The following is an 11,391-nucleotide window of genomic DNA, read 5'->3' on the forward strand; positions in this document are numbered from 1 at the left end:
TCTGTACATTTACGCACCGGAATAGAAACCAAAAAATGTCGCTTATCAAACTGCGTTACATTGAAAAAAATTTAGAAAATCGAAAATAAATGATTTTTAACACAACGTAAATTCAATTTTTTTTTTCATTTCAAAACACATAATTTCACGCAGGACAACGCATGCATTGTCACGGCATCACGCGTGAGTGGCTGAACCGATTTGGCTGATTTTTTTTTGTAGTTTTCTAATACTCTGTACAAGGTTCTTATGGAAAAAAATATTAAGAAATATTATACATTTCATTTTGCATATTTTAAAAAACGCGCGTAAGGAATATAAACGTAGTTCAATTTAAATGTCAACGTCATTCAATTAAAAAAAAAAAATTGTGGTAATCTGTTTTATGTAAATTTTATTAAGTTTTTGATAAAGTTCGTTTTGTTTTAAAGACTAAGAAGTTTTTTGTTTGCTAATAAGTGTTTATTAATCACGGTAAGTTAAATTCACCTTATATCGATTTTTGGTAACTTTTGCTGACTACACAATATTACAATTTGGTATACATGGTTAAACAGAAAAAATATGAGTCCATTTTATTTTCAGTTGGATTTTCGTTTTTCGTTTTTAACAATGCCACCAAACGTACAAACTTAGGCCGCAGAATTCGAAATACGGCAAGTCAAAGAAATATAAGAGCAAATCAAAGAAATGAACTACAAATAAATCAAAATCAACAAAGAAATGTTGTCCCCATAGAGCTGCATTCTGCTATAATGTGGCAATTGATTACAGTTCAGAGCAAATTGTTGCTATTGGACTAATGAATATTGTATGTCCATATTGCAATGTATTGAAATTCAAAAATGAAGCCCCTGGATTGTGTTGGATTGGCGGCCAAGTCAAATTGACGCCACTGGTACCACCACCAGAGCCACTACATTCATTGATTTCCGGAAATGGGCCAGATTCTATTCATTTTTTGACTCATATCCAGCAATACAATAATTGCTTTCAAATGACATCATTTGGCGCAACAAAAGTTATTGGAGACAATTTTATGCCTACTTTCAAGGTATACATATAAGTATAATGGCAAACAACTTTATTTAGTTTTACAACCATATAGCTGGTGCAAAATATGTTGAGCCAGTGTTTTGTAGATGTGTTTACAAAGTGTTCCAATACTTGGTAAAGCCTACTACCTAAAACTGCCATGGAAGGTACAAACAATTTGCTATACAATTACCTAAATACATATTTATATTCTTGCAGATTCAGGGTCAAATATATCATCGAACAGGTTCCTTATTGCCAATGCCTGATGAACACTATAAATTCATCAGCAAGAGAAGTCGATCAGCGTTGCGCACACAACAACTCAGTGAAAAGATCCATTGTGGAACAACTTCAAACATTTTTCCATCAACACAATGAATTAGTTGCATTATTCACAACTGTCTAATGCAGCATGCCATGCCATGTCTATGGCAGCATGCCATCAGATAATCATAAAATTGTCATCAGAGCCGATAAGGCACCTGCAGGACAACATGCTGGACGTTTTAATGCGCCAACAATTGATGAAGTGGCTATTGTCGTCGTGGGAGAAAATTTAGAAAGCCGGGACATTGTTTTACTTCGACGGAACGATCAACTTAGGCGTGTGTCTGAAACACATCGATCATATGATGCCTTACAATATCCCATCCTATTTTGGCAAGGTGAAGACGGCTATCATTTTTCAATCATAATTTTTCACTGATGGTTCGGGAAAATGAGGACAATCACATCTTAAAGTGTCGGCGTCTATTTCACCAATATGCTGTGGATATGTATGTGAAAATTGAAACTGAACGATTGACATTTATCAGGTTGAACCTGGCAAAACTCCGTTCCGAGGAATATAGTATTCATCTTCGGGATGCCATTAATGCCGATGGAAATGCACAGAATGTTGGCAGAACAACTATTCTCCCAGCAACATACGTCGGAAGCCCGCGACATATGCATGAATATGCTCAAGATGCTATGTCCTATGTACGACATTTTGGCACACCAGATTTGTTTATCACATTCACATGCAATCCAAAGTGGACAGAAATTCAACAAGAATTATTTACTAGCCAATCACCTATTGATCGCCACGATATCACTGCAAGGGTGTTCAAAATGAAATTAAAAACACTCATGGATTTTATTGTTAAGCATCGCGTGTTCGGCGAGACGCGCTGTTGGATGTACTCAATTGAGTGGCAAAAACGCGGATTGCCACATGCACATATCCTCATTTAGTTGGTTGAGATCGTAAGACCGAATGAAATTGATAATGTGATATCAGCAGAAATTCCCGATAAGAATGAAGACCCACTGTTACATGAGGTTATTACAAAAAATATGATACATGGTCCATGTGGAATATTAAATCCAATTTCTCCGTGTATGGTTGAAGGAATATGTTCAAAACGCTACCCAAGACAATTAGTAACAGAAACTATTACTGGAAATAATGGATATCCACTTTATCGCCGCCGATCCATTGACGACAATGGAAAGTCAACAATAGTCAAAGTAAATCGACAGGACATTGAAGTTGATAGCCGTTGGGTTGTTCCGTTTTCGCCATTACTCTGCAAGGCACATAAAGCACACATAAACGTCGAATTTTGCCATTCCGTAAAATCTATTAAATATATTTGCAAGTATGTGAACAAAGGTAGTGACATGGCTGTCTTCGGAGTTGCTGCTGAAAATTCAAATGACGAAGTCACCCAATATCAAATGGGCCGCTATGTTAGTAGTAACGAAGGCATGTGGCGTATATTTTCGTTTCCAATACATGAACGACATCCTACTGTTGTTCACTTGGTCGTACATTTGGAAAATGGTCAACGGGTGTATTTTACAGATGCAAACGTATTACAACGAGTTGACAGGCCACCATCGACAACATTAACCAGCTTCTTTGAAATGTGCCAGAATGATGATTTTGCCAGAACGCTACTTTACTCCGAAATGCCAAGATATTATATCTGGAATCAATCATCTAAAAAATTTCAACGACGAAAACGAGGACAGCCAGTTTCAGATTACCCACAAGTATTTTCCACCGATGCACTAGGCCGTATTTATGCAGTCCATCCCAGTCAAGACGAGTGTTTTTATTTGCGTTTATTGTTAGTCAATGTTCGTGGTCCAACATCATTCCAACATCTGCGAACTGTTAATGGTGTATTGTGTGACACATACAGAGAAGCCTGTCAACATTTGGGATTGTTAGAGAATGACACTCATTGGGACCAGACTCTTGAAGATGCTGTGATTTCGTCAAATGCTAAACAAATACGAACATTATTTTCTATAATTTTGTCGACATGCTTCCCATCAGCACCGATTGATTTATGGCATAAATACAAAGATCATATGGCGGAAGATATATTGCATCAGATGCGTCTTAGAACATCGAATGCAGATTTGCAAATGAACGAAGAAATTCACAATGAAGCATTAATTTTAATTGAGGACAGGTGCTTGATGCTTACCAATCGCTGCGAAATAAAGTTTTACAATGCGGTTCTTTGGAAAATTTTCTCGTTAAATAAAAAAAAAAACATTATTAAACAGCATTAATTTAAACAAGCAAAACTGAGCAAGCCAAAGCCAACTATCACCAACCTCTCTCCAAGTAAGGAGTTGATCGACTTAAAGTCATTAAAGCGTCAAAGGACGGTGGCGAAAAGTAGCATTTTGCGCATAAAAACCGGTCTTCTAGAAAAGACTATGTCAATAGATCCAATCGAATTGGAATGTCGTCTTGATATACTAAACTCACATAGTGAGAAATTGATGAAATGTCAGTCTAAAATTGAAGAGATTGATGAAGACGATACGGCCCGAGAGGAGTTAGAGGACATAATTGTAGAAACAAAATCTATAATTAAAACAATTTTGGCCAAAAATAGAACATCTATTGCTGAAACATCATTCGTAACATCTCACAGCTCAAGGCTCCCAAAAATGAATTTGCCGAAATTCAAGGGAGAATATTCGGAATTTAAAAATTTCATGAGTTTGTTTGAGAGTTTGGTTCACAATGATCCCAACATCCCAGAAATTAAAAAATTTAACCATCTGGTTAATTGTCTATCTGGGGAGGCTCTGGGCACGGTAAAGGCATTTTAAATGTCGGATGAAAATTATCCGAAGGCGTTGGCAAGTCTCAAAAACGTTTACGACAATAAATGTTTAATTTTTTTTAATACGATTTCAAAACTTTTTGAGCTGCCAACTATCCCTAAGCCTTCAGCCCATTCATTGCGCGCGATGATTGATGAAGTGTCGGCTGTATATGACTCATTGCTATCGCTGGGCGATGAGAAACAAATCACAAATGCGATAATTATTCACATAGGCATCATCTTCGAGGACGAGATCCATAGCAGCAGCCAGCGCGAACCACGTGAAGCAGCCTCACATGAATGGAACGAAGTCCGCTTTAGTTGCAGCGAATACAAAGCAGCCGACATGCCAGCAGTGTAAATCGAAGGACCACTATTTAACAGCTTGAGTTTGTCAAATCGGTGGCCTTATGCATAAATTGTTTGCGTAAGGGACATCCGGTATCCAAATGCAGAGCGGATCGATGTCGCCTGTGTAATCGGTCCCACCACACATTACTGCACCAGTATCCTGTATCCTTCGCTGCTGAACCTCATCCGCAACCAACAACAACTACACACGCAATACATACAATAAGTGTGCCTGATCGGGTAATTTTGGCAACAGCAGTTATTCTGGTGAGATCAAGTTGTGGAGAGTACCTGCCCGCAAGAGCCTTGCTAGACTCAGGAAGTCAAGTCTACTTCATGACGGAGGATTTGGCCCAAAAACTGCGGATTCGACGCCAAAACAGGACATTAAGTATTATAGGGATTGGAATATCAAGTACAAAAGTCGGGGCCAAATTGAGCGCATTTGTTAAGTCGCGCTTAAATAATTATGAATTTTCGACGGAATTCTGGATTATGCGATGTATTTCGGGTAATCATCCAGACCATACCATTAATATTAATGGAAAATTCCTCACAATATTAAATTGGCGGATCCAGAATTCCAAAAATCTCAAAAGATCGATATGTTATTAGGGGCAGAAACCTTTTTCGATTTATTAGCGGTTGGTCAAATTAAAAGTGGCCCTAATCAACCAACGCTACAGAAAACTCTTTTGGGATGTATTGTTTCTGGCAAATATGACAGCAGTCTTAGTCCTCCTGCCGAAGTAAATAGCACATTATGCCAAACTGAAGAAGACTTAACGTCAAAAGATTCAGTAGTCCAAAAATTCTGGGCTCTGGAGGAACTTCCTTCAGAAACAAGTGGCAACAAACTCACACCTGAGCCAAATGAGTGTGAACAATTTTTCGTCAATACAACTGAAGTATTACCTTCAGAAAAGCTTCAAGTCAGAATGCCTTTTAAGGCTGACCGTAAGTTACTCGGTCACTCCTATGAAATCGCTGTTCGGCCATTTCAGACCCTGGAGAGGAAAACATTGAAAGATCCAGAACTTTGTAAAATGTATCTGGACTTCATGAATGAGTATAAAGCGCTGGGTCATATGAGCTCAACAAATAATAAGATCCTGAGTGAACCACACTATTTCATTCCGCATCAGTGTGTTTTGAGGCCCGAAAGCATAACAACAAAATTACGAGTTGTCTTTGATGCGTCGAGTCATACTTCTTCTCAAATTTCATTAAATGAACTTATGATGGTAGGCCCAACCATCCAAGAAGAATTGTACTCAACTCTTCTTCGTTTTCGTTTACATAAATACGCTTTAACGGCAGACATTACTAAAATGTACCGCCAAATAATCATACATGAAGAAGACAGAAACTGTCAGCTCATTGTGTGGAAATTCAGATTTTTCGACTTAACACCGTCACTTACGGCACTGCGCCTGCACCATTTCTTGCAACTCGGTGTTTACAAATACTCAGCGATGCTAATACAACTAAATACCTACTCGGTTCATTGGCCATTAAAAGAGACTTTTATGTTGATGACTTATTAACAGGATCTGAAAATTTTGACTCTCTAGATCTTATAAGAAGTGAAGTAATTAAAATATTTAACTCGGCCGGATTCACCTTAACGAAGTGGTTCTCGAACCACCCTAAATTTTTCGACAGAAATTGTACTGAAAAGTCATTAAGCTTTAATGACAAAAACTCAACTAAAGCACTAGGAATCCATTGGTTGCCGAAAGAGGATTTGTTTCGATTTGTTTTGGATGCCAATTTTCATGATCTGCGAGCTACTAAACGAAACATACTATCAGTCTCTGCTCGCCTTTTCGATCCTCTTGGATTATTAGCCCCACAAAGCAAACATCTTCTTGCAAGAGCTTTGGATCCAAAAACTAGATTGGGATGAGTCGATTCCATTGCGTTTTGATACTAGCTGGCAGAATTTTAAAGCCAACCTACTGCAGCTGTCATCAATTAGCATTCCTCGATACGTAAATCTAGAGTCGAGTGCTATCTTCCAAATACATGGCTTCTCCGACGCTTCAATAAGAACGTACGGATGTTGCATATACATACAAGGCCAATCTGCTAGTGATGTTAAATGTACGCTGCTTACTGCAAAGTCTAGAGTGGCTCCGCTGAAGACCAAGTCTCTTCCACGTCTCGAGCTCTCGGCAGCACATCTTCTTGCCAAATTATGATCACGAATTACCCCAATGTTGAATCAACAATTTGAAAAAATTATGTTTTGCACACACTCTGAAATCGTATTGCATTCGGTAAAATCGCATCCATCTTCATTGCAAACCTTTGTTGCAAATAGAGTGTCTGAAATCCAAGAATTGACTGACAATATAAATTGGTGACACGTGCCAACAAAATAAAATCCTGCGGATCAAGTGTCTCGGGGTTGCAACGTGGATGAATTGAATAATTCAATATGGTTTGGCGGTCCACAGTTCCTCCTACAAGACCCCGCTTTATGGCCAATTAACACTCACTTCCAGCTCTCCCCAGATGATGGAGCATTAGAGAAGATGAAAAATACTTTCACACTAGGCATAAATTTGAAAGAGAATACACTATTGAACCTTATCGAAAAATTCTCTTCCCATCAAGAATTGTTTCGTGTGGATGCCTATCTATTACGGTGGATTAGGCGACCAAAAATGCCTACGGAGGGAAGAGACCTGACATCTGAAGAATTACACTTAAGTTTTTTGAAAATTGTTCAGGTGATTCAACATTCAGAATTTGCGAATGAAATCCAAAGACTGACGAAAGGCACCACGCTACCTGCAAACTTGCAGAAACTCAATCCGTTTTTGCATGAGTACTCGGATATGCCGCTTTCATTCAAATTAATCGGAGTAGGATGTCGCCTTTTAAATGCACCTCTCCCATACGATGCCAAATTCCCATTATTACAAAATAAGAATTCGCACTTCGTTATCAATTATTTACGGTTCCTGCACTTTCGAGATCACCACGCAGGGTCAAAAGCGTTGGTTGCACTTCTTCGAGAACGCATATGGCTGATTAATGCAAGAGAAGCATGCAGTAGAACCGTAAGAAACTGTACACACTGTTTTCACTATAAGCCGAAGTTACAAACCCAAATAATGGGAAACTTGCCAGTTGAAAGACTTCGAGCGCTACGACCATTTCTCATATGTGGCGTAGATTTTTGTGGTCTAATTTATGCTACATTAAAAATACGCGGACACTACCCGTAAAAACCTATATCGCAGTTTTCGTTTGTTTCACGTCTAAAGCAGTACACGTAGAATTAGTTTCTGGCTTATCAACTAATTCCTTTATTCTCGCCCTAAAAATGTTAATTGGTCGCCAAGGAATACCACAGACGTTATACAGCGACAACGCAACCAACTTCGTCGGCGCCGATCGCAAGTTGCGCGAACTAAAAGAGGCGTTTCTGTCCCAGTCTCCGGAAGTAATGGAATTCGCCGCCGAAGAAGGGTTCAAATTCGCCTTTATACCACCGAGGGCGCCGCACTTCGGCGGGTTATGGGAAGCGGCAGTGAAGTCCGCCAAGCACCTCGCCGTACGCGCAATGGGCAACGTGCTGCTCATCGCCGAAGAGCTAGGAACACTGCTGGACGAAGTAGAGGCCATCCTCAACTCTCGGCCCCTCGCACCGTTGAGCCAGGATCCCAACGACGGCGAAGCATTGACTCCAGCACACCTACTAATAGGGTGCTCCCTCCGAGCCTTACCACCGTCACAAGTGTCAAAGGACCCAATTCGCTATTGCGAGATTTGGCAACTTGTTTACTGTCTAAAGCAACAGTTTTGGCGACAGTGGTCCAAAACGTACATTACCAGTCTTCAGGAGCTCAACAAATGGCTGTACCCAAAACGCAACCTGCAGCCGGGGATCTCGCCCTCGTCCACGAAGACAACACGCCACCGCAGCGGTGGGCACTAGGACGAATCGCCGCAACCGTATAGGGACGAGACGGAAAGGTGCGAGTGGCAGACGTGACAACCAAGGCAGGCACCATTAAGCGCCCTATTCACAAGCTAGCCCTGCTGCCTATCGAAGTTGAAGGATCATGATCCTGTCAAGGTGGCCGGTGTTGCGTCAAGCGACTTTATACGTCTAAAAATAATGGTTTAAAAAGAAATTTGTAAAATTAATTAAAGAATCTATGAATATTATTAAATGTTGTTTTTTATATCATGTAAATACTTACCCTTTTTATATTAACACGCAAGTAATGAAGAGCTAAGTTCGGGTGTCACCGAACATTTTATACTCTCGCACGATAAAGTGATAATCGAGATGTCATTATCAGTCATTTACATATTTTTCATATACAGTATTTGTGTAAAGTTTTATTCCGCTATCATCATTGGTTCCTAATGTACATATATGTATATAATACAGAGAAGGCATCAGATGGAATTAAAAATAGCGTTATATTGGAAGAAGGCTTGGGTGTGAACTGATTTCACCCATATTTTGTACATGTCATCGGGGTGTTAAGAAAATATTACATACCGAATTTCATTGCAATCGGTCGGGTAGTTCCCGAGATATGGTTTTTGGTCCATAAGTGGGTGACGCCACGCCCATTTTCAATTTTTAAAAAAGCCTGGCTGCAGCTTCCTTCTGCCATTTCTTCCGTAAAATTTAGTGTTTCTGATGTTTTTTGTTAGTCGGCTAACGCACTTTTAGTGATTTTCAACATAACCTTTGTTTGGGAGGTGGGCGAGGTTATTATCCGACTTCTTCCATTTTTGAACTGTATATGGAAATGATTCTATAGAATTTGGTTGATATAGCTATAGTAGTTTCCTAGATATGTACAAAAAACTTAGTAGGGGCGGGGCCACGCCCACTTTTTCAAAAAAAATTACGTCCAAATATGCCCCTCCCTAATGCGATTCTTTGTGCCAAATTTCACTTTAATACCTTTATTTATAGGTTAGTTATGACACTTTATAGGTTTTCGATTTCCGCCATTTTTGGCCGTGGCAGTTGGCCGATTTTGCCCATCTTCGAACTTAGCGGACGGACGGACAGACGGACGGGCAGACAGACATCCGGATTTCAACTCTACTCGTCACCCTGATCATTTTGGTATATATAACCCTATATCTGACTCTTTTAGTTTTAGGACTTACAAACAACCGTTATGTGAACAAAACTATAATGCTCTCCTTAGCAACTTTGTTGCGAGAGTACAAAAAGAAAACATCTATTACCAATGTATTAGGAGGCTCTATTACCGTGGATTATAAGATTGCTGAATTATATCTACCTATACTTACCCCTCTCTTATATGTACATACTTACCACTAGATTATGCCGTTAGGTTAATTTTTAAGCTAAGCCATGAAATCCGTTTAATAAAGAATTCACTTGTATAATAACCAGAATCGAGAACGGTCGTCTTTTTTTATCGGCATTTTTTAAAAAATCGCAAAGGCACAGGCAATTTCGCACGTTCATAACGAATCGCGCATCCCAATTAATTTATTAGTTCTCAAAAAAGCTTGAGACTATTTTCGCTAGGTATAGTGGGTCGATCTGAGCAGCTTCTCCAAACTATTGCCCCGTTGCTTTAAATAAAAATCACTGCCAAATTTTGTGAAATTAGTTTGACAAAAAAAAGGTTTCTATACAACGCCACGTTTTTTATCGTTCAGTATGTGTGGGAGCTGTATGCTATTGTGGTCCGATATCGCCGGTTCAGGCAAAAATGGGCACGAGCAAAATTTCAGATCAATATTTAAGATATTTATAAAACAATACAAATTTTGTCCAGAACTCACAACAGATAAATAACTTATAAATAGAACGTTCACATTAAAATTGTTTCCTCTCCACATCACTTGTTAAGTTTCAAAGATATTGAAGTTGTCTACGCCAGAGATACATAGAATCACTATGTCCATAAGAAATAAATTGGAGGCGTTGGAAAGCAATATTTACTGTGGCAGTCATTGGTGACGTATATACTGGTAGATAACGGAAAAAGACCAAGGATTCAATGCACTAAAAATTCAACTATATTAGTGCGCTTATAAATGAGATACAATCAGAAGTACTTTCGACTTATGGGTTAGGTTAGGCTAGATCGTGCGGCTGCTCTTCCCACAAAATGTTGCAGGATCTCACCTGACCAGCTGCGAAAGATGATCCTTTGTGTTACTAAAACTACAAGAAATGAGTCACAAGCTTCTAAAAGTTTGACAAAACGTTTCTGAGCTTACACAATGACTCGCCAAGAAATACTTTAAAGCAGCTAATAACAATCCCGACTGCTTTCCTAGGTTCACCAAAGGTAAGTGATTCGAAATAATTCAATCCCAATCTGCAAAAGCTTGACAATAGAAGAAAAAGTGTGAAGATGATTCCACCAAGCATTCCTCTATATAGCTTTGGCCTAACTCATACGAAAACATATTTAGCCGTAACGCGTGTAGGCCTATTGGACTGTGTTTAGACACAAAATTAAGCTGAGAAAATTTCCAAAAGCAAGTAGTTCTGAGTTAAGTTCCACTCTGGTTCAGAAAGATTATACAATCGCACGGGTTCGGGTTATCCCACGGCTTGCCAATTTGAAGAAAGGTTCTTGGATTCAATTGTGGAGTGTAAAAGTACAATAGAGTACCGAAGATTACTGAGATTACGATATGATTTTACATATGTAGTATTGGATCAGTGAATTGAAGAACAAAGTGGATTGTATAAATTTTTTTTAGGGAAGAAGAAAGTTTGGTTACAAGGCAGAGAGGCCTATTCAAGTTTTCAACGGAGATGTTATAAAATAAATTCCGAAAAGACATAGAGGGCACTTAAACCTCGGCTTATAATACCAATAAGAAAAGTTAATAGAAATATTTGTAA

The 11,391-nt window shown here is 39.0% G+C and overlaps 1 protein-coding gene across 1 annotated transcript; it reads left to right on the forward strand.

Annotated features, from left to right (window-relative positions):
- The first annotated feature begins 7,845 nt into the window (after window positions 1-7,845).
- On the forward strand, window positions 7,846-8,460 carry LOC120770664. Its single transcript, XM_040098254.1, has one exon. It carries the CDS (start codon window positions 7,846-7,848, stop codon window positions 8,458-8,460), a length of 615 nt encoding a protein of 204 aa, XP_039954188.1.
- Window positions 8,461-11,391: the final 2,931 nt, after the last annotated feature.

Source organism: Bactrocera tryoni, chromosome 3, assembly GCF_016617805.1.
Source record: "Bactrocera tryoni isolate S06 chromosome 3, CSIRO_BtryS06_freeze2, whole genome shotgun sequence".
In the NCBI taxonomy this organism is placed as follows: Eukaryota; Metazoa; Arthropoda; class Insecta; order Diptera; family Tephritidae; genus Bactrocera; species Bactrocera tryoni.

Bases quoted from the DNA above. Each gene is read 5' to 3' on its own strand.
- LOC120770664 (XM_040098254.1), top strand. From the start codon at position 7,846: ATGTTAATTGGTCGCCAAGGAATACCACAGACGTTATACAGCGACAAC.